Genomic DNA, 24,071 nt, shown 5'->3' with positions numbered 1-24,071 from the left:
TTGATTCTAATGAAGAATTAGAATTTAGTTCATTCCAGCCGTAGGTCATGTAGAAGAGTTTTTCTAAGTACTTTTATAAGATATAGGCCAGGAATAAAACCATCATAGAAGCCCTATCAATTTCATCTTGATTTAATCTGTTACTTTTTAGAGGAATAATTTTTGCTTAGATCTTGTTTTCTAAATATCACTTCTCACTAAGAGGAACCAGGAATCTTTGAGAAAAAGGCTGAATCAGGACTGTGGAAGGGAAGATACAAAAGCCAGGAACATTTTGTTAAGCCTGAATGTAAGGAGTGCTCACAGTATTTGATAACAGCATGTCCAAAGGACAGAGAAGCCAGCGGCAAGAGCCTCCCAGTGGCCAAATTAGGAGAATTCGAGCATTCGAATACACAAGGACAGTAATGGATTATAACCCATCAAATGAAATAAGAATATAGGTGTTTGTCCTTATAGCAGATCGGTAGATAAGGAGACAGAGAAAGGCAGAGCAGGTGAGGGGAAAGCTGTTCCTTACGGTAGAGTGCCAACTGTACATCTAGAAGAAAGGACAGAATTAGCAGATTGATTCAGGCCAGAATCATCCGTGAGTGCTATTTCAAGTGTAGGGACTCTCTGATGAGTAACAGGATTTACATCATCCCAAAGCATCTCCCCACAAACTACTCATTATAAAAGCGAAAATAGCAACTGCACAATGGAGACACCGGATCCCACCTTCACTGTGTGGTTACTGCCATCATCAAGAGCAGAAGGGCCTCCTGGGTGTCTGTGGAGCCCTGGTAAGTTCACAGCTTCACAGGTGGGGTGTTGCCAAAGACCACACACCGCACTGCTCATGAGCACACATCAGAGGACCCACCGCCGGGGCCACTAGGTCCGATAACTGAAGAATGTTATTGTCACGAAAACCAAAGAAAGACTGAGCAACTGTTTTCCGTCTAAGGAGACCAAAGGAATGTTATGGCTAAATGCAAAAATGGTCCTGGACTGGATCATACCCTTGGGAAATGTTATACAGAACATTATTGGGGCAATGACAGAATCGCAGTGTTATTTGAAATTATTATATTGGAATACAATGTTAAATTTCCTGAATATAACTGTGCTGGGATTATGTATGAAAATATTTTTCTTAGAAAATACACACTGAAGTATTAAGGAAGTAGAGGAGCATATTGTATGCAACCTTTTCTGCGATGGTTTAGGAAAAAAATGTTCAAAGAGAGGAAGAGAACAAATGTGACAAAATGTTGAAAATCGGTAAACCTGTAGGCCAGGTGCAGTGGCTCACGCCTGTAGTCCCAACACTTTGAGAGGCTGAGGTGGGCAGATGGCTTGAGCTCATAAGTTCAGGACCAGCCCGGGCAACATGGTAAAACCCCATCTCTACAAAATTAGGAGGTAGAGGTGGGAGGATGATTTGAGTCTAGGAGGCGGAGGTTGCATTGAGCCAAGATCACACCAATGCAGTCCAGCCTGGGCGATAAATCTTGTCTCAAAAAAAAAAAAAAATTATTTGAACCTGGGTATAGGTATACAGGAGTTCTTTGTTCTGTTATTGCAACTTTTCTGGAAGTTTGAAATTATCCCCAAATAGCAAGTTAAAAGAAGAAAGTAGAAAAAAAATTATTTTTAGGATGTGAAGGTGGTGAAGGTGGTAATATATTTTTAGGATCTGCAGATAAATTTTTAAGTAGTTGTTAATTTGCTGATGTAATTAAAATATCAATACTTTTAGCAAATAATAAAAACTCTTTATTGGTAGATTGATAATAAAATGGTACAACGGTGGTATAAGTTAGGCTATCAAGAAATTCATTATCAGTATATTATGGATACATTTTTAAAAATTATGAAATATTTCATGATATTTCCAGTTGGTAGAATTGTGTATATTTTTTCATGGTCTAACTATACCACATTTCATTGACTGTAGATCTTGATTTTAGGATGCACCATTGCTATTGAGAAACAAAAAAATTGCTAATTATAATTCTAAGACAATTAGTGTTGTGTGATGTGTCCTGATTTCAGAGATGTTAAAAATGTGCAAAAATGTGGCTGGGCGCGGTGGCTCACACCTGTCATCCCAGCACTTTGGGAGGCCGAGGTGGGCAGATTGCTTGAGCCCAGGAGTTTGAGACCAGCCTGGGCAACATAACAAGACCCCTCTCTCTTAAAAAATGGTGGAAAAATAATGTCTTAAATATATGAGACTAGGTATATTGAAGTGTTGAAGTATGTTATTTAAAACTGCTTCTTATTAAAATTACTGCCACATCCTGATTTTATTTAGAAAACTATAAATCTATGATAGACATCTGCTAAAAATGGCATATTTTATAATTAATACTAGAAGATGTTCTTACAACTGCTGTCAGTGTATCTTCTATATTTCAATGGATTGTTTGTTTATGTGTTTGTGTCCCAGAGTGCTCTTTTTAACAAGTAGTAATTTTTGCTCAGGTATTTTCAGGGACTCTTAAAAACAGAGGAAATTTTGGGATCATTTTCTCTGACTCACTGCTCACTAAAATAATAGCTGTTACTCTCCACAGATGCTGCAGTTGGAGAAGAAACTTGAACGTGAACTTGAGGATGATGCACGAGTTATTGCTTGCCGGTTCCCTTTCCCACACTGGACTCCAGACCACATCACGGGGGAGGGGATAGACACAGTGTGGGCATATGATGCAAGCACTTTTAGAGGCCGTGAAAAGAGGCCCTGTACATCGATGCATTTCCAGCTGCCCATTCAAGCATAAACTTTACTGGGAGTGTTTTTCTGAAATGTTGTAGTCTTCCCTGATCTTGTAGAGACTTACAGCTGTGTCCTTAGCAAAGGAGCATAATTGTCTTTGGTTTGGAATGAGAAATTACTATTACTTTCCTTAACTGCTGGAGAAAACAAACGAAGAAAAACAGGTAGATTTAAAATCTGCTTTTGATGCTATTTTCTTAAAAATTGTACTTACTGCCTTTCCATGCACCTGGATGCATGAAAAGATGAATAAGTGACGGTCATGGTTATGGGTAGGAGAATAAGATGCCAATAGCTCTTCACATTATAAACAATATGGCTTAATGCCTCGATAAGGAGAAATGATTTTTAAAGACAGTATATATTACCAACTGTTTGCAGTATCCTATAACTTTGTTCATACTTAAGTTGTATCTCTTTCCTTTTTGTACTTCATGGCAAAATTAATTTTCTAAAGGATTCAGAGAGGCGTTTATATTTTATAACATTTATTAGAAATAATTTGTTCCACCACTAGATTACTGTATTTTATGGAATCTAAGCTGTATATGTGTACATTTGTATACATGTATGTGTAAATGTAAGCCTGACGTGGGTTCAGATTCCAGTTTTATCATCAGCAAGAGGCCTCGGACCCATGACTTCCTGCCTCTGAGCCTTGGCTTTCTGTGTATCTCTGCCACTGGGATAATGGTACACATAACAGCGGAGTGGGGACCAATTTCTAAAACTCATGGCACCTAGTCTTTGGTCCATAAATGGTGTTTGTTATTTTAGACACTGAGAAAAATCTTATTCACAGAAGTTGCAGATTATTTCTGCTAGTCACTTTTTTATTTCTTGAGAGCTGCCACTCATTTAATATTTCTCATTTATGAGAAGAGACTTGACTGATTTAGATAAAAGACGAATTAAGGAAAACCTTTGAACGTGAGTAGACAAGCTTCATATATCTGTAAAGTGAATATTGAATGGTAGCTTGAGTCATTCGTACTTATCACGGAAAAGAATTGAACTCCCAGTCATACACCTGTAACTGAAATACCAAACTGTCTTAATGGAGATGTAATGAAGTAAGATGGTCACATCTTTAACTAAACTTATAAAAATTGGTCAGTTTGATCATTTTCATTTAAATGAGAAACATCTGGGGACACATTCATTCATTCATTCAACAAATATGTATTCAGTATCTACTGTAGAAGAAGCTCTGAGATTCTGCGGTAAATAGACATGCAAAGCCCCTGGCCTCATGGAATTCCTATTCTGGAAAGGAGAGACAAACAAGTAAGCAAGGGAATCTTAGTGTGTGTGGAGTTCTCAGAAGTAAACAGTGTGATGGTGTAGAGAGCACCTGTGTGAGTCTGAGATGAGGGGATGTGATGTTGTGGACTTCAGCCAGGTTTTTGGCAGCTAGTGTCTGTCCCTTTTTCAGTAGCTCCAGTCTTCTTATGAAGAATGAGTTCTTTCTGTGGTGTGTGGCTTTAGTGGGAGGGCAGCTCTTGCTCTATGCCTCTCAGTTGCCTTCCACTGTAGCCAGTCCTGTAACTGGTCTGGGCACACTCGGAGGGGGATCCATGGTAGCTCCTTGCCATGAAGATGTGGGTAGAGGAGGGTTCTGTGGGGCCTCAGAGGTGTTCAACATTTTCTAGAAGTGTTCCTGGTGGGTTTATAGAGGCATTGATATGGTTTGGCTGTGTCCCTACCCAAATCTCATCTTGAATTCCCACGTGTTGTGGGAAGGACCCGGTGGGAGGTGATTGAATTATGGGGGCAGGTCTTTCCTGTGCTGTTCTCATGATAGTGAGTAAGTTTAATGAGATCTGATGGTTATTTTAGTGGGGAGTTTTCCTGCACAAGCTCTTTTTGCCTACTACCATTCACGTAAGATATTCCAGCCACATGGAACTGTAAGTCCAATTAAAGCTCTTTCTTTTGTAAATCGCCCAGTCTCAGGTATGTCTTTATCAGCAGCGTGAAAACAGACTAATACAGTAAATTGGTATGTTGCTGAAAAGATGCCCGAAAATGTGGAAGCAACTTTGGAACTGGATAACAGGCAGAGGTTGGAACAGTTTGAAGGGCTCAGAAGAAGACAGGAAAATGGGAAAGTTTGGAACTTCCTTGAGACTTGTTGAATGGCTTTGACCAAAAGCCTGATAGCGATATGGACAATAAGGTCCAGGCTGAGGTGGTCTCAGATGGAGATGAGGAACTTGTTGGGAACTGGAGCAAAGGTGACTCTTGTTATGTTTTAGCAAAGAGACTGGTGACATTTTGCCTCTGCCCTAGAGATTTGTGGGACTTTGAACTTGAGAGAGATGATTGAGGGTATCTGGCAGAAGAAATTTCTAAGCAGCAAAACATTCAAGAGGTGACTTGGGTGCTGTTAAAGGCATTCAGTTTTATAAGGGAAGCAGAGCATAAAAGTTTGGAAAGTTCGCAGCCTGACAATGTAATAGAAAAGAAAAACATATTTTCTGAGGGGAAATTGAAGCTGAATGCAGAAATTTGCATAAGTAACAAGGAGCTGAATGTGAATCCCCAAGACGATGGGGAAAATGTCTCCAGGGCATGTCAGAGTCTTCATGGCAGCCCCTCCCATCACAAGCCTGGAGGCCTGGGAGAAAATGTTTTTGTGGTCCATGCCCAGGGTCACTGTGCTGTGTGCAGTCTAGGGGCTTGGTGCCCTGTGTCCCAGCCATTCCAGTCATGACTAAAATGGGCCAAGGTACAGCTCGGGCTATTGCTTCAGAGGGTGGAAGCCCCAAGTTTTGGCAGCTTCCGTGTGGTGTTGAGCCTCTGGGTGCACAGAAGTCAAGAATTGAGGTTTGGGAACCTCCACCTAGATTTCAGAAGATGTATGGAAATGCCTGGATGCCCAGGCAAAAGTTTGCTTCAGGGACGGGGCCCTCATGGGCAGTGAGGCCTGCTAGGGCAGTGCGGAAGGGAAATGTGGGGTTAGAGCCCCCACACAGAGTCCTTACTGGGGCACCACCTAGTGGAGCTGTGAGAAGAGGGCCTACCCCAGAATGGTAGATCCACTGACAGCTTGCCCTGTGCACCTGGAAAAGCCACAGACACTCAACACCAGCCAATGAAAGCAGCCAGGAGGGAGGCTATACCCTGCAAAGCCACAGGGGTGGAGCTGCCCAAGACCATGGGAACCCACCTTTTGCATCAGTGTGACCAGGATGTGAGACATGGAGTCAAAGGAGATCATTTTGGAGCTTTAAGATTTGCCGCCGTGCTGGATTTTGGACTTGCATGGGGCCTGTAGCCCCTTTGTTTTGGCCCATATCTCCCATTTGGAATGGCTGTATTTATCTAGTGCCTGTACCCCCATTTTATCTAGAAAGTAACTAACTTGCTTTTGATTTTACAGGCTCATAGGTGGAAGGGATTGCCTTGTCTTGGATGAGACTTTGGACTGTGGACTTTTGAGTTAATGCTGAAATGAGATAAGACTGTGGAGGACTATTGGGAAGGTATGATTGGTTTTGAAATGTGAGGACATGAGATTTGGGAGGGGCCAGGGATGGAATGGTATGGTTTGGCTGTGTCCCCACCCAAATCTCATCTTGAATTCCCATGTGTTGTGGGAGGGACCCAGTGGGAGGTAATTGAATTATGGGGGCAGGTCTTTCCCATGCTGTTCTTATGATAGTAAGTCTCACGAGATCTGATGGTTATTTTATGGGGGAGTTTCCTGCACAAGCTCTTTCTGCCTGCCGCCATGCACGTAAGATGTGACTTGCCCCTCCTTGCCTTCCGCTATGATTGTGAGGCTTCCCCAGCCATGTGGAACTGTAAGTCCAATTAAACCCCTTTATTTTGTAAATTGGCCAGTCTCAGGTATATCTTTATCAGCAGCGTGGCAACAGACTAATACAGGCATCAAGCTATGTGCAGAGTTATTAATAACTTAGCATTTTTGTTTTTAATTAAGTTATTAATAACTTAGCATTTAGTTTCACAAGAATTAGATGATGCTTGTCTCTCAACCTCAAACGGGCTGTTTCATAGAAGTGTTGTGATTTGGAGTCTGCAGGATCTTTAATTGCTTTTTGAAATTGTGGCTTGTTAAGTAAACTGTACAGTAAGGATTTTCCTGCAGAGGTTAGTGTGGCTTCTCTGATTTAAATTTTTATCAGTTATTAGGTTAAGGACATCGATCAAATTTGTACATGACATGAATCAGGGAATGAGAGCTACTGTGTTGGCTGTCAAAAATAGGATTTATAAATGCAGGTACAGATTGAAATCAGGGGCCAATGCTAACTCGATAAGATTGAAAACAAAAGAAGTATAGTTTAGGGGTGATGTAGCCTAACAGGACCTGTGATAAACAGACATGGGGGTTTCCATGAACACTTGGGCTGATGACTTAAGCAATCTCCCATCTGAATGCATCTTCCTCCAAAAGCATGACCCCCAGGAATGCAACCCTGTGTTCCCCAGGTGTCTCAGGTGGCTCCTCAGACCCTCGGTTAGTTCTGGTGTTCAGACTCCCTCAGATGCTTAGCTCCATTAAGTGCAGGAGAGAGCAAGTTCAAAAGAGTTAAGAAATGAGACTTTCTTCCAGATACACTGTGTTCGTCATTGCTGGGAGATGGTATGCACAACATACATTACAGCTCAACAGAATAGAAGAAATGCAAGATTTTTGACATTTAAGCCATGCAGCTGGATTCCATTCCCCTCCCAAAGTACTTTCTCTGGTGGCCAAAGGTGTTAAAGACCTGGCTGTGAAGAAATAAGTGTTCTGAAGTCCAGGAGTCTTCTGAGCTTGTGCTGTTGCATTTATTTCTTAGCTTATCACTGGCTGAGCACATTCTGGGAAAAACTGTAGTCATTGCAGTGCATACTTCAGGAGTCTACTTAAGTCAACAAACAGAAGAACAAGAAGTACCCTTGGGGCCCTACGTGCCTTAGTGTGACCAGCCTTTCATTAAGATGCCTGAAGTCATCTGGACCATGGAGCTGTTCTCACCTGGCTGTGCAGTAACATCTGTAGGCCTCTGACCCAGCTCGCCTGTCCTGGAGCAGGGACACTAGGGGGCTGGGAAGGCAGTGTGCAGACACTGCCTGCCTCCTACCCCCGCCTCTTTGTCTTGCCAGCAGAGCCCTCCGTTTCTCAGGTGTCAGGATCAGTGTGCTCAGTGAAGAGAGGCCCTATCAATTACCCAATTCCATTCCCCTTTGCCATGGCTGTTAGGGTGGGCTTTGGGCATGTGACCTGGTTCCTGCCAATGAGATTTGAGGGGAAGTCTGCTCGGAGCTTTGGGAAAGGCTTTTGTTGCTAATAGAAGGTGTTACATGAGGAGCAAGCATCCTTCCTGTTTTTGGACATGCTATGTAGGATGGTAATGCCTGGAGCTTTGGCAGCCACTCTGTAACCATGGGGGGAAAAGTGAAGATGGAAGCCAAGATACCGAGGCTGTTGGAGCAGACAGACGGAACGACCCTGGGTCTTGGGTATGCTGCTGAGCTGCTGCATTGACCCTGAGCCTCGTACTGCAAGACGTCTTGTTATGTGAAGTAATAAGCCCATGTTTTGTGCTGCTTTGACATGAATGTTGTGTTATTTGCACCCTACATCATCCTGAAGGAGGAAGGAGGGTTGTAAGGCTGACCTGGGGCAAGGGGTGCCGACAGTGTGCAGTGCAGGCATGGAGAGGCCACTGTCTCCACCCAGAGAGGACTAGAGGACTGGAAGGTGCATCTGGAGCATGTGAGGGATGGAGACTTCCCGGGGGAGGGAGCCCCACTCACAGAGTAGTTCCTAGGAGTGGTGTCTGGGGGAACTCTACCAAGTCAAGAGGGCTGTGCATTTGGACCAGACTTCCCAGGTGATCAGATGGCTCCTGAGGAACACCAGTCACCCCAGGAGGTCTTCCTGTTCTTAGGGGTATGGGCAAGCCACAGCATAGCCTCAGCCATGTCCTCATACCACAGGGAGCTTTATAGGCGAGGAGACTGTTTCTCAGGATTAGAAAGGAATTAGGGAAACCAAGGTCACTTTCAGACTGCCATTCTTGGCAGATAGGGTTACCAAGTATAGGAGCTGGTAACTTAGAAGAGCCACCCCCAGTCCTGAGCACTGGCACTATCCACTCTTCTCCCAGCTCTAGTCAACATCTCCTTAGCCCTCATTAGGATGGGAAGTGGAGGGAGCCATACTTCCAAAGGATTCTCCAGTGGGATGGCCGGGAAGAGGCCAACCATACCTCTAGCATGACAGTCCGGCTGGTTGGCTAAACAGGCTCCAGAAGTTCCACTGTCCCTGTGGGTGGCAACTGGGGGTAGAGTTGGCACCATCCCTCCATGGGGGGGTCTTCTTGGGTGGGGTCTCCTCTGAGCCTCCCCTTCCTGGTTCACAATGGGGGATGCCTTTGGTATGGCCTGTCCATAAACTAATAATGGTTTAGAATGGATGACATAAAAAACTAGAAATAGAAAAAAGGAACAGAAGCCACACTGATCAACAGAAATACATTCCGGATGGTCAATGCCTTGAAAACATATCCTAGGCGGCACAATTAAAGAGGCTGTGAATGTTTACTCTGGACGAGAGGATGTTTGGAGGCAGATATTTTCACATATCTGCAGGGCGGCCATGCAGATGAAAGGAAGGTAGTGGACACGACTGTGTGCCAGGGGTTTCCATGCACTGTATACCCTTCTCCTCCGCAGGGACATAGCCCTGTCTTCCTTTTTTTTTTTTTTAAATCAAGGGTAGTTAACTTGCTCAGAATCACAGCCAGACACAGGAGCACCAGGTCTTTATTACACTCAGTTGCTCCCCTGGAAGTAAACCTGTTCTGATTGGCTTTGGGGGGCAAAGTAGGGTCATTGGGTGGATGTTGGAGGGATATGAAATTTAAGCTCAGTACAAAGTACCGTCTTAACAAAGTCATTAAAAGTTAGAATGCGTTGCCTGTGGGTGTAGTTCCTTCTTCCTGGAGATGGAGAGCGGAGGCTAGACAGCCACTTGGTGGGGATGTTGTAGAAGGGATCCATCCACAGGCAGGCATGGAGTCCTAAAATTACCCTGAACGATGAGGAGTTTTCCAGTCTGAGCAGGGCCACCTGAATCCTTTCGGCAGACCTCCGCGGAAGATCTGTGAGGCACTAAAGCAGCCTTTGGCAATAAAAGTGTGTCACGTAACTCCATCTAAACCTAGCATCCCCCCAGACATTAGGGGGCTGTGGCAATTTTTCACTCTGATATTGCCTAACAAGGTAGCCAAAATATTGGCAAAGGTGATGGATGAAGGTAAACTGTATCAGAATCCAGCCAGGAAGTGTGGATGCTCAGAAGAGAAAGTTGGCGTCTGTCAGATCCCAGAGGGTTTAGCTGGAGCTAACACAGTGATGCTTACTCCATGCCAATTAGAACTGGGGGACTGTTCTTGAAGCCCCTGGTGGGAATATGTCACTAGTGGTGTCTTATCCTCTTTTAAGTGACACTGCTTCATTGCCAAGGGAGCAGCCTTATGAGGACCAAACCTTGCCCCTTTCCAGCCCTTCCCCAACTGATGGGATCAGTGTTGGGCCTCTGAGCCAAAGCAGGCCAGGCTGTAGGCTGGCCAGCAAAGTGGCTGGCAGGAAGAGATGAGATGTCAGCTTCCATGTTGAGAATTTAGGGAACAGAAAGATTGGGCACATAGAATTAAGGTCATGAGATTGAGGCCATAGGAATGGCAATGGCTGTGAGAGAGATGGGAGAATAACAGTCAGGCTTTTCTCTGAGTCCAGGGAGCAGGCCACCGTCCTGAGGCGTAAGACCAAGCCAGGGGCTCACTCCATCCACTGGCCAGTGGGGCCTTGGCCCTGAGTTCAGCAGGAGCACAGCTGCCACTGAACCTCAGAACGTCTCGGCTTGTCTCCTCATGTGATTACATTGAGTGTCATGTTCCTGGAAGAACTCCACTATGAAATAAGTGATTTTATGATGAATGGAAATACCACTTGCCATGGCAATTATTAAACACAAGGAACTTATGATCTCCCAAAGACAATGCGGGCTATATGTTTAAATAGAAAAATGTACATTGATATAAATGTAAGGATAGCTGCATTTAAATAACACAATCAAGTTCCTGTGCTCCAATAGCAAACTTGAGTTATCTGGGACTCCTCTTAGGCAGAACACCTTATTCCTTCAGAATGAGCTGCTTCTGTAATAATGACACATCACGATTATATTGGAGTTGGAACACTTGTGGCTCAATGGACTGATGCAAATTGAACATGAGCAGAAAGATCATATAACTTTTATAGGTGAGGGAAATTAGGTGTCTTTTTCTAATTTAATATTATGGTGTGAACATTATCCAGGAAAGATTGATAAAACAATAATTCATTGATCACTAGGTTTAATTCAAAGCCGGAAAGAAGGAATCAAGTTAGCTTTCTTCTCTGTAATATTGTGGGATGAAAAAGTGGGCCACACAATTATTTTTTAAAAGAATCCAAATGTCAGAATAATTTCACAAAATGCATGTGCATCCCACACTGGGTGGTACATGAAAGTGCACAGTAAGATAGGGTTTGCTGTAAAGTGGCTTTGTAGTGTTTCTCGTGTGGACTGTGAGAGTTAAAGGAGTGACAGGGTGACGTGATGCATTAGGCTAAATCCAGGTAAAGCACAGCTAGCAGTTAGCAGGATTGTGAGGCAGGTAAAGCTGCCACCTTGCAGGGGATTTTCCCTTTCTGCTTTCCTATGCCTCATCCCAGGCACTTACTCTTTGTGATTTTATCACATGGCTTTTTTTTTTTTCACATGCCCACTGATCTTTGATTTAAGTGTTAGATTACATATTGCTATTTTTATTTTATTATATTTATTATATTTAATATATTATATCTTTATTATTTTATTTTTATTTTTTGTGGGACAGAGTCTCAGTCTGTCACCCAGGCTGGAGTGCAGTGGCACAATGTCGGCTCACTGTAACCTCCACCTCCCAGGTTCAAGCAATTCTCGTGCCTCAGCCTCCCGAGTAGCTGGGATTACAGGTACCTGCCACTGTGCCTGGCTAAGTTTTTTGTATTTTTAGTAGAGACAGGGTTTCACCATGTTGGCCAGGCTGGTCTCGAACTCCTGACCTCAGATGATCCACCTGCTTTGGCCTCCCAAAGTGCTGGGATTACAGGTGTGAGCCACTGTGCCCGGCCCTGTAGTTACCTCTTTAAAGACTTTGTCTCCAAATACAGCCACGATCTGAGGTCCTGGGAGTTAAGACTTCAGCATATGAATTCTGGAGGGGAACACAATTCAGTTCATAACCATGTCTTTCCAGGTTAATTACAGCATCATTTAATTAGTAAGTCACTGCATGCAGCCTAGACAGGCATTGGTTGGAGACTAGTGAAGTACACAGCTAGTGTATGGAGCAGCTGTGAGGAAGACTGTCCAGTGACCTGCACCAGTTCACATGGGATTCCCAAGATACAGCCTTCTCTGCTATCACATGCACTCTGCCCGGCACACATTAAACATAACCAGCTCTACAGAAAAGGCAGCGTTATTGGGACCCCTCTTGAGACATGTGCAACTTCCAAACCTGAACACTGACAGAAGCAATCCTGGTACACAGGGAGGTAACTTGGGCAGTCCGGGCAGGTAGCTCAGTGGAGCTGAAACTGCTTGAGGGGATGATGATACTATTAATAGTAATAATGGCGTGGGGATGCTGCTTTGGGGATGACAGGCACATGAGCACTGAAGGATTTACACCTTGTTGCAAGCCCAGGACCGACAAGGTAGGAACTGGCAAGGTGGGGTGCCCCTCTCTGGGGCCGTGCAGGCACTCCTTTTACATTTTCTTAAGACACTACTGAAAGATCTTCATGTGGAGAGCCATTTCCTTTCTTGCTGAAGGTTCTTATTCTACACTCGTAATTCAAAGCTAAGCTCCCCTTGCCTAGAAAAAATTGCATGTGAACCAACGCAACTTGCAGGTTACTCTGACATCATTCCTCTGCATGCCAGTGGTGTATGAGTTAATTGGTGTTATAGTGACAAGTGTAGCACACCTTGTTGAGTGCAAAAACAAGGGCAGAACATTGTGAGAGTTGCTTCTATTTATGTGAAAAAGAGTGTTCACGTGTTGCTGCATGCACACATATATGTGTGTGTATGAGCATACACATGCACTTGCATATCATGTTAGAAATAATCTGTGCAGGCTGGGCGCGGTGGCTCACGCCTGTAATCCTAGCACTTTGGGAGGCTGAGGCGGGCGGATCACCTGAGGTCAGGAGTTCAAGACCAGCCTGGCCAACATGGTGAAACCCCATCTCTACTAAAAATACAAAAATTAGCCAGGTGTGGTGGCAAGCGCCTGTAATCCCAGATACTCAGGAGGCTGAGGGAGGAGAATTGCTTGAACCCGGGGGGCAGAGGTTGCAGTGAGCCAAGATCATGCCACTGCACTCCAGCCTGAGTGAAGGAGCAAAACTCCATCTCAAAAAAAAAACAAACAAAAATAAATAAAGAAATAATTTATGCATAGATTAATACAAGAAATTAGTCATCACTTGTGCCTTTGGGGAAGGTGGATGGGGATTGGGACCTCAGAGGAAGGCTTCTTCTTCATTATATATTTTAAAATATTTTCTGCATTTTTTACTGTGTTTATGACTTTTCAATAAAAAGTTTTGAAGGCTTGCACATTTACATAGAAGATTAGCTTTGATTCACATGTGAGTTGCAACTTTTTAAAGCAAGTATGGAAGAGAGAAATACTCAGTGTTGCTGTGGGACTGAAATAGACTGAACTGTCGCGACCATGTACAGTAGTAAATAATGCTCCGGAAATCAGAGCTGGGGTAGTTCAGGGCAAATCCACTAGCATTCAGAGCGAAGCTTTCCCGAAGGTGGAGAAGGGCATTTCAGATGACTTGCACTGGGCAAATAGTTCATGATTTGATTTTTTTTAAACTAGTCTTTTCCCTTTTTTTTCTGTTATGTTTTTATAATAAAATAAAAAGACAGAAACACACTATTTGTGAGAGTTAGGCCAGCAGCTTAAAGAACCAAAAAAGTTAGCAAGAGGCAGACAGCGGGTGGGCAGGGAAAGGCCTCAGACTCAGCGTGGAGGAGCGAGGGAGCAGCCTTGGGCAGAACCCCCCTTCTCGGTGGGTCCTTCCCATCCCCTGGCCATGGTGGGTGATGTCTGGTCTCCAGTGGCCCTCCCTGTCCCCTGGCCCCCATTGTCCTTTCTTGCCTTCTCTGAAAGTTTAATGCTACCTTTTAGAACTGGTTATGCCCCGCACCAGATTTTGACAGCAGGATAAAAGCCAAGACACGTTCTCTTTTGCTTTTTGTATTGTCTGAAAGTGGACATATTGGGTGAAGAGCAAATGACACACACAAACGGCACCTAGAGGAACCTTTAGGTTCCTAACCCCAAATGACCTTCAGCCCTCATCTAAAATATTTCTTTTGTGGTTTTGGAGCCTCTGCAGAAATGTGTCCAGAAACTGGCAATTTGCTCCCAATTCTTACGGCAGCCTGTTTTACCTTGAGGCACCCCTGTCAGAAATGTCGTCCTCTTTTCTTTTATTTTTTTGGAGAAAGGGTCTTGCTCTGTTGCCCAGGCTGGAGAGCATTGGTGCAATCACTGCAGCCTTGACCTCCTGGGCTCAAGAGATCCTCCTGCCTCAGCCTCCTGAGTAGCGGGGACTACAGGAACACACCACCATATCTGGTTAATTAAAAAAAAAAAGTTTTTATAGAGATGGGGTTTCACTATGTTGCCTAAGCTGGCCTTGAACTCCTGGGCTCACGTGATCCTTCCACCTCGGCCTCCCAAAGTGCTGGGATTACAGGGACCACACCTAGCTTGGAAATGTCTTCCTATACCTGGCTAAAACCTGGCTGTCTAGCATTTGCCACCCACTGGCTCTAATTTCACCCTCTGGGGACCACGCTGAGCAAATCTAACACTTTACTATGGGCTAGAACTTGGAATGCCGGAAGGTCTCTCGTGTCCCCAATCTTCTGTTCTTACAGTTCTTTACATAACCCAATGGTCCCCTAGGCTGGTAACGGTCCTTAACAGAAGCTAGGTTGTAAATCGTCTTTCTGGAATGTGGCTCCTAGAGCCAGACACAGCCGCTGGTGTGGCCCACCTAGTGCAGAGGAGAACAGACCACCCCTTTCCTTGCTCTTGAATGAGGCTGGGACATCACACTCTCAACTTCTGTGGAATTTCTGCTTATGCTTCTGATAAGCCACATATGCCACATAATATATCTTATATAAACCACGTTAAGTGGAGTTATTTTTGACCCAAGTGGGTTTTATGTTTTTGAAGCAAGTGAGGAACCTGAAATATATTCCTTTTTAAATTTCATCATGTTAGATTTGCCCCATCGCTATGGGTTATTTAGGGCTTTTGGGGTGTAAATTTAATCAGTCATTTGGTTATCTCTGTGTACTTTATGCCACATGCGACTTTAATAACCATGTGATCAGTGTTCTTGTCTATGTTGTTTGAGAGGAACAGACACAAACTTTGAGACAGGGCTGTGATCAGACACCTGAGACCTCCCTAGCCGACAAATTGTATCAGATTTGTGCTGTTGTTAAGCACTCTTAGGAGATTGTTTATTTATATACTTATTTATTTTTTTGAGACAACTCTCCCTCTGTTGCCCAAGCTGGAGTGCAGTGGTGTGATCATGGCTCACTGCAGCCTCTACCTCCTGGGCTCAATTGATCCTCTCACCTCAGCCTCCTGAGTAGGTGGGACTATAGGCATACGCCACCACACCCGGCTAAGTTTTGCATTTTTTTTTTTTTTGTAGAGACAGGGTTTTTCCATATTGCCCATGGGTGGTCTCAAACTCCTGGGCTCAAGCGATCCACCTGCCTTGGGCACCCAAAGTGCTGGGACCACCGCACCTGGCTGATTGTTTATTTAGCTAATAATCTACTCAATGATGCTCTCTTCTAGCTTCTGTTTCTCTCTTTTGACTATAAGGACCTTCCTAAAGTCCAATTAGTCCAAATTGGAATTTTTAATAACAAATTTTCTCTTAGCATAATGACTAATTGAGAGAACATTTCACTCTACTAACATTTTTCATTTATGATGTGTCAAAACATGTCTTTTGGGGAGGGTGTGTTCCAAAAATAGAATTCTTTATTTCACATTGATCATGTTTCTGATTTTATTTACAACTTATGAATTCTTTTCACTTAATGGTTTTTTTCCTGTTCACTGGTTGGCTGAGCTGACTTCTCTCATGCTCCCTCCACCGCCAACTTGGTGTATTTTTGGCTGTACTATCTATATTGCATCTTGTGCCCCGTGGGTCCTGGCATGTGCTGTGTGCTCTTTCTGTCCTTGATAGGATCATAGGCCTTTTCTTTCCACATGTACATTTTCCCCAATACAATTGTTTTTTTTTTTTTTTGAGGCAGGGTCCCACTCTGTCACTCAAGCTGGAGTGCAGTGGTGCGATCTCGGCTCACTGAAACCTCCACTTCCTAGATTCAAGCGATCCTCCTACCTCAGCTTCCCTAGTAGCTGGGACTACAGTCACATGCCACCATGCCTGGCAAATTTTTGTATTTTTAGTAGAGACGGGGTTTCACCATGTTGGTTGGGTTGGTCTTGAACTCCTGATCCCAGGAGATCTGCCCGCCTCGGCCTCCCCAAGTGCTGGGATTACAGGTGAGAGCCACTGAGCCCGGCTCCCAATACAGTTTTTGATTGCAAAATTCATGCCCTAATAGAGTCTCCTGTCGTGTGCCTTGTTTCCATTAACTAGGCATCATCTTTTTTTTTTTCAATGTTTTATTTCGTAGTCTATCTGCTGATGCAGCATCACTTTTGTTTCCAGTAAATGAAAGGAAAACATTTCCACCCACTTAGGCAAAAAAAAAGAAGAAAAGCTTGAGTGCTCAGCTGTTCTCTGAGATGAGATAAGTACGTGATAGATTTACATTTTATTCTGCTTCATGGTTTGGCTCATGAGTAGGTGTTTTGTGTCTTCAGTCATTTGGTGATTATTTCTTCAGGTTGGTTTTACTCAATGCCATTTAAGACAAATTTTATCCTGTGTCAGGTGAGTTTGCATTAAAACAGATGATTCTGATTTTTTTTTTCAGGCGTAAAGAATTACTTTGCTACAGAACATAATGGATTATTGTTAGACTGATATGAACAAACAAATATTTCAAATTATCCATATGACTATTGGTCAAATCATGCAAACTGCTAGCAAACATGAAAATAATCAGATTGATTATGATGAATTCTTTCCCAGAAGCAAATGAACTATTGCTGAAATTAAAACAAGAAAGAGGATTTTACTGCTCAATTTGTGTGTGAAGGGAAATGATGAAGGACAGTGATTTGCAATTTATAGGCAAATTTTCCCCACAGCAGGAGAAAGTTTCAAAGTGGGCTTGATAGTATTTGCTTTCAGTTTTCAATCCTTTGTTCAGAAAAACCAATATTCTGTCCTGAGAAAATAGAAATATCTTCTGAGTGTAGGTTGATAATGATAAGTTATGTAAGTGCTATGTAGGAATGTTTTAGTTTAATGTTTCCAGGTGTTAACAGAAGAATATGAAAGTCATATACTTAAAAAAAATGAGGTATGATTTACACAGAGACAAATTCACCTTTTTTGGTTTACAGTGCTGTGAGTTTTAACAATTCATACAGTCACATAACTATCACCACAATCAAGAGGTAGACAAATTCCATTATCCACAAAATGCCATTGTGTCCCCTAAGTCAGCTCGTCTCTAACTCCTCCTTCCTGGTAACCACTGATCTGTTTTCTGTCCCTATAGTTTAGCCTTTTCTTTCTTTCTTTCTTTTTTTTTTTTTTTGAGACAGAGTCTCACTCTGTTGCCCAGGCTGGAGTGCAATTAGTTTAGCCTTTTCTATAAGGCCGCATAAGTGGAATCGCACAGAATGTGATTGCCCTTTGAGTCCAGCTTCTTTCCCTTGGTATAATGCATTTGAGTTTCATCCATGTTGTTGCATGTTAATTACTTTTCATCAATGAGTAGCGGTCCATTGTATGGATGTACCTGTCTGTTTATCCATTCACCAGTAGGGAAACATTTGGATTTTCCCCATTTTGATGATTATGGATAAGGTCACTATAAACATTTGCATACAGGTTTTCTGTTATGAACGTGAGTTTTTGTTGACGTTGGGTAAGTAAGTGGGGTTGTATGTGAATGTTATCAGAAGCTGCCTGAGTGTGCTGTACCCTTTGGCATTCTCACCAACAGTGTGTGACAGTCCAGTTGCTCTGCATTCTCATCAGCACTTGGTTTTCTTAGTTTTCTTCCTTCTATCCTAATGTACTGGTTTCTTATTAGGGTTTCATTTTGTGTTTTCCTAATGACATACTATGTGGAGCATCTTTTCATATGCTTGCTTGCTACCTGTATTAGTCTGCACTCTCACTGCTATGAAGAATACCCAAGACTGGGTAATTTATAAAGTAAAGAGGTTTAATTGACTCACGGTTTTGCGTTACTGGGGCGGCCTCAGGAAACTTACAATCATGCAGAAAGCAAAATAGAAGCAGGCACCTTCTTCACAGGGCAGAAGAGAGAGAGTACAAGCAGGGGAAATACCAGACGCTTATAAGACCATCAGATCTCGTGAGACTCACTCATGATCACAAGAACAGCATAGGGGAAACTGCCTCCATGATCCAACTACCTCCGCCTGGTCCCACCTTTGACATGTGGGGATTATGGGGATTACAATTCAAGATGAGATTTTGGGTGAAGATACAGCCAAACCATACAATTCCACCCCAGGCTGCACAGAGCAGGGGCCCCTGGGCCTGGCCCACCAAGCTGCCTGAGTGTGCTGTTCCATTTGGCATTCTCACCTGCAGTGTACGACAGCTCCAGTTGCTGTGCTTCCTCATCAGCACTTGGTTTTCTTAGTTTTCTCCCTTCTGTCCTGATGTACTGGTTTCTTATTAGGGTCTCATTTTTCATTTTCCTAATGACGTACTCTGCGGAGCATCTTTTCATATGCTTGCTTGCTACCTATGGATCTTCCTTGGTGAAGTGTCTGTTCAGATCTTTTGACTATTTTAAAAATTGGGTTGTTTGTTTACTTACTATTGAGTTTTGATAATTCCTTATATATTTAGGATACAAATCCTTTATCAGACTTTTTTTTTTTTTTTTTTTTTTTTGAGATGGAGTCTCACTCTGTCACCCAGGCTGGAGTGTAGTGGCCCAGTCTCGGCTCACTGCAACCTCCACCCCCCAGGTTCAAGCAATTCTCCTGCCTCAGCCTCCCGAGTAGCTGGGACTACAGGTGTGTGCCACCATGCCCAGATAATTTTTGTATATATAAATTTTTTTTAAGTAGAGATGGGGTTTCACCATGTTGGCCAGGCTGGTCTCAAACTTCTGACCTTAGGTGATCCACCCGCGTCAGTCTCCCAAAGTGCTGGGATTACAGATGTGAGCCACCGTGCTTGGCTCAATGTGTTTTGCCAATATTTTCTCCTAGTTTGTGGGCTTTTCTTTCTTTTTTTTTTTTGTTTCCCTTCTTCCTTTCTCTTTTTAAAATAGAGACCAGGGTCATGCTTTGTTGCTTAGGCTGGTGTTGAACTCCTAGCTTCAAGCAACCCTCCTGCCTCGGCCTCCCAAAGTGTTGGGATTACAGGTATGAGCCACTGTGCCCAGCCTAGTTTTTCTTTTCATTCACTTAATAGTGTCTTTTGCAAAGCAGAAGTCTTTAATTTTGATGAAGTCAAATTTAATCAGTCTTTTCTTTTATGAATTGTGTTTTGGTGTCGTATCTAAGAAATCTTTGCTACAGTCACAAAGATTTTCTTCTATGTGTAATTTTAGAAGTTTTATAGTTTTAGGTTTTACGGTTTAGGCCTATGATTCATTCTGGGTTAGTTTTTATGGGATAAGATATGGATTAAGGTTTATTTCTTTGCATATGGCTACCCAATTGGTACAGTACTATTTGTTCAAAAGACTATTCTTTCTCCGTTGAATTGCCATTGCATCTGTGTTGAAAATTAATTGGCCAAAGTAAATGTGATTCTACTTCGGAACTGTATATTTTGTACCACTGATTTATGTGTCTATCCTTTATTTAATACTATACAGTCTTAAGTATTGCAGCTTTATAGTACATTTTGAAATTGGATGGTGCGTCTCCAACTTTGTTCCTTTTAAACATTGTTTTCGATATTGAAATTGCTTTGTCTTTTCATTGGCATTTCTTATCAACTTCTACCAGAAAGTATTTGGGACTTTGAAAGGGTTTACATTAAATCTATTAAACTGGGAGAATTGATATCTGAACAATATTGAGTCTTCTAATCTATGAACATGGTCTATCTCACATTTATTTAGGTCTTTAAAATTTTTCATCAGTGTTTTATAGTTTTCAGTATATAAATCTTGCACATTTTTTTGGATTTATACCTAAGTATTTTATGTTTTGGGTACTATTGTAAATGGTATTTAAAAAACTTCAGTTTGTAATTAGAATTGTTTTATTCCTTGTACATAGAATTACAACTGATTTTTATATACTTATATATTTATATATTTTTATATATTGAGCATGACTTTGCTAAGCTTACTAGTAGTTCCTTTGTAGATTCTTTATGATTTTTTTTTTTTTTGAGACAAGGTCTCACTCTGTCACCCAGGCTGGAGTACAGTGGTGTGGTCTCAGTTCACTGGAACCTCTGTCCCTGGGTTCAAGTGATTCTCCCACCTCAGCCTCCCGAGTATCTGGGACTACAGGCATGTGCCACCATGCCCAGCTAATGTTTGTATTTTTTGGTAGAGATGGGGTTTCGCCATGTTGGCCAAGCTGTCTTTGTGATTTTTAATATACACAATTTTGTTAACAAATTGGGACAGTTTTATTTCTTCCTCTCTAATCTGTATGCCTTCTTTTTTTTTTTTTTTTTTTGCCTTATTGCCGTGGTGAAGATCTTCACTTTGATGTTGTATAAGAGCGGGGAAAGAAGACATCCATGCCTTTTATCGTGTATTAGGAAGAAAGTATTCAATCTTTCACCATGAAGCTTTATGTTAACTTTAGCTGTAGTTTTTTTGAGCATGATCTTTATCAGCTTGAGAAAGTTCTATTATATTCCTAGTTTGCTGAGGTTTTACAAATAATGAATTGATGTCAATCATTTGATTAAAAGCATTCCTCAAAATGCTTTTTCTGTTTCTGTCAAGATGATCGCATGTTTTCTTTTTTAGTCTGCTGACATGATGAATGACATTAATAGACTTTTGAATGTTGAACTAGCCATGTATTGCGAAGATAAATTGCACTTGGATATAATGAATAATCTTTCTTATGATTACTTGATTTCATTTGCTAATATTTTGGTGATAAATTTTGTATCCTATATTCATAAAGAATAGTGATCTTTAGTTTTCTTGTCTTGCGAAGGTCTTTTTTAGGTTTTGGTATCAGGGCAATGCTGGCCATTTTAGTTCAGGAGTGTTTCCTTATTTACTCTTTTCTGATAGAGTTTATGTAGAATTAGACACACAAATGCTATTATTCCTTCTTTAAGCAGTGGTAAAATTTATTAGTGAAGCTATTTGTACCTGGAAATTTTAATAAGACCATTAAATAAAGGTAGGCAAACAACCAAGAATATAATGAGATAAAGACAGGAGTAAAAAGGGTCAGATAGAAAGTGAATGAATTGGAAGAGAGGCAAAGCAGATCTAACATTTGTAAAACTGAAGAAGAGGAAGAGGGAGGGAAGGAGAAGAAGAAGACAATGAAGATGAAGAAGATGATACTGAGGAAGGAGGAGGAGGAGGAGGAAGCAAAGGAGGAGAAAGAGAAGAAGATTTACTGCCACCCATGGACCGGAACTAATATTAAAACTATATTTCAAGAAAGAAGAATAAATGAAAGCGTAGTTGAAGAAGAAGAAAAATAAAACAATGAAACAGTTCAATACTTAAAACTATATTTCAAGAAAACTTTCTGGAAATAAGAGAAAACCTTAATCTAAATATTGAAATGGCCCATGATATGCCTGGAACAATGGAATGGAATAATCAACTCTAGGCTATAATAGTGTAGTAAAATTTTTAGATTTTAAAGACAAAGAAAAAATTCCCCAGGGCCTCCATGCAAAAAGACAATATTACTTAGAAGGGTAAGGAAATTAGGCTGGCATTAGCTTTCTCAATAGCAGTGTACAAAGCAAAGTAACAGTGAAGCAACATTTTTAAGAAACTCAAGGAAAGAAAGTGCAAGCCAAGAATTCTACATTCAGTTGAGCTGTTCATTAAGAATCAAAGCTGTATAAAAATAGTTCTACATGTACAGGAACTCAGGGAATACTGTACTCAGGAACCTTTTCTGACGTGTCTACCAGAAGAGGAGCTTCATCAAACTTACAAACAACTAGGGAAATTTTAGCAAAAGGACTAATGATGCCAATTTAATATACTTTATTGTAGAATTAAGACTAAAACTAGAGTGGAAATGTGAGTAGAAAAAATATGCAAAAGTCATAGGTTCTGACAAAGTTGAAAAAAATGTCACCAAGATATAGGAAAAAAGAGAGAAAGGGGAAAATGGTAAAAGACCATTGCTTATTATATAGCTAATATGTGGCAGTCAAAGGATTCCAGTGAAGACTGAAAAGCAGATAGTAAAATGGTAAGAAGAAAGGTGTGTAAAGGCACTATAAATATATAAAGGCAACTACCAGAACAAATATATATCTTTTATCAATACCATAAGAAATTTAAAAAGTGTGAAAATAGTGTCATCACTGAATTAGGTTTCCAATTTGCCTATATTCATGTGAAATTTTCCATTTGCAGAAAAAAGCTCTCTGACTGTATGCTAGATAGTGGGATGGTGAGAAAATACGTAGTTATGTGCTAGCTCTAAATATTTTTTTCTTTATCTCCTTTATTTTCAAAAAATTCTCCTGTTGCCAACTTCAAGTCTTTATGAACAACTTTCTTTTTCTTTCTTTTTTTTTTTTTTGAGACGGAGTTTTGCTCTTGTTGCCCAAGCTGGAGTGCAATGGCAGGATCTCGGCTCACCACAACCTCTGCCTCCTGGGTTCACGCGATTCTCCTGCCTCAGCCTCTCCAGTAGCTGGAATTACAAGCATGCGCCACCATGCCTGGCTAATTTTGTATTTTTAGTAGAGACGGGGTTTCTCCATGTTGGTCAGGCTGGTCTCGAACTCCCTCAGCCTCCCAAAGTGCTGGGATTACAGGCTTGAGCCACTGTGCCTGGCCCTTATGAACAACTTTCTTAAACTTTGTAGGAACTGCTATATTTTTCATTGCTATTGTTTCAAAGAGGGCATTTTCAGTGTTTTTATCCCATTTGTATTAGTAACATCTAAATGTCATTCCAGTTCAGAGATACTTGTATGAACTTTAATACTGTTATGTTCACATTCAACCTGTAAAATCTTTGACCTAGAGTAGAAATTTTTAGTCCCTAAATGACAGGTGCCAAATGCTTAGTTTGTTATTCTTGTTTTCTCTCTCCTTTGGCCTAGTGTTAAAAATGTTTGTGATGTCAGGTGACATTGTGCGAAGCATTTCATTTCTGTCTATTTAAAATACGAAATGGAGATATTATTAATAGTATCTGTTGCCTCCCTCCTTTTACATGGATTAGTGATGGAAGTCTGAAAAGCAGACTTCTTATAAGAAAGGTATTATAACCATTATAGTTATAATGTGTTTTAATTAAGAAATCTATTATGATAATGATTGATAGATTTGATCATTATAATTCAAATCCAATACGTTCAGTGCCCTCTAAAATCTGTCACAGATCCAGAGTATCACTGCTAGAATGATATTAAACATAATGGAAACTTTATCCTCCCGTGTTTTAAACCTTCAGGAGCCTCTTTAGTCTTTTTCACTGCCATTTGGGGAAGAATAAAAGATTGGTCTTTAGATTTGTAGTCAATTTGTACATCTGAGGTTATGAGAGAATTAAGCTGTACTTTTATAATTATATTTTGAGATCGATCTTCACTTTAATGAACATTAGATTACAGTTATTTCCTTGACCTGATTGTAATTGTTTTTACAAAATTAAGCACATACATACACAGACAGTATGTGTAAATGGTAAAATTTGTAAAATGTGTAAAATTTTCAGTGAGTCAGTGAATAGATGCAAGGTGCAGAAACTGAAGAAAAGAACTCCATCTCTGAAATACTGTCATAACTATGGCTGGTGCTTTATTTAAACATCACTGATCAAATATTAATATTTTGTAAAATGGTAAA

The 24,071-nt window shown here is 41.5% G+C and overlaps 1 protein-coding gene across 9 annotated transcripts in view; it reads left to right on the top strand.

Moving 5' to 3' along the window:
- ATPSCKMT (ATP synthase c subunit lysine N-methyltransferase) overlaps positions 1-23,649 on the top strand; it is a 43,393-nt gene extending 19,744 nt beyond the window's left edge. For 3 of the 9 annotated variants that reach the window (XM_003821963.7, XM_003821962.6, XM_055112169.2), the window contains one exon: positions 2,565-3,879. In XM_003821963.7, the coding sequence (XP_003822011.3) occupies positions 2,565-2,590 (26 nt within the window). In that variant the 3' untranslated portion in view covers positions 2,591-3,879. Of the gene's footprint in view, positions 1-2,548; positions 3,880-6,152; positions 6,256-7,352 lie in introns of those variants that run through there. The other 6 variants (XR_010112176.1, XR_008625316.2, XR_008625318.2 and 3 more) reach the window with 5 other exon arrangements.
- The last annotated feature ends 422 nt before the right edge of the window (positions 23,650-24,071 follow it).

The sequence above is a fragment of the Pan paniscus genome, chromosome 4 (assembly GCF_029289425.2).
Source record: "Pan paniscus chromosome 4, NHGRI_mPanPan1-v2.0_pri, whole genome shotgun sequence".
Classification (NCBI taxonomy): Eukaryota; Metazoa; Chordata; class Mammalia; order Primates; family Hominidae; genus Pan; species Pan paniscus.
The sequence above is the reverse complement of the archived record's forward strand: the minus strand, read 5'-3'. Positions and strand labels throughout refer to the sequence as shown.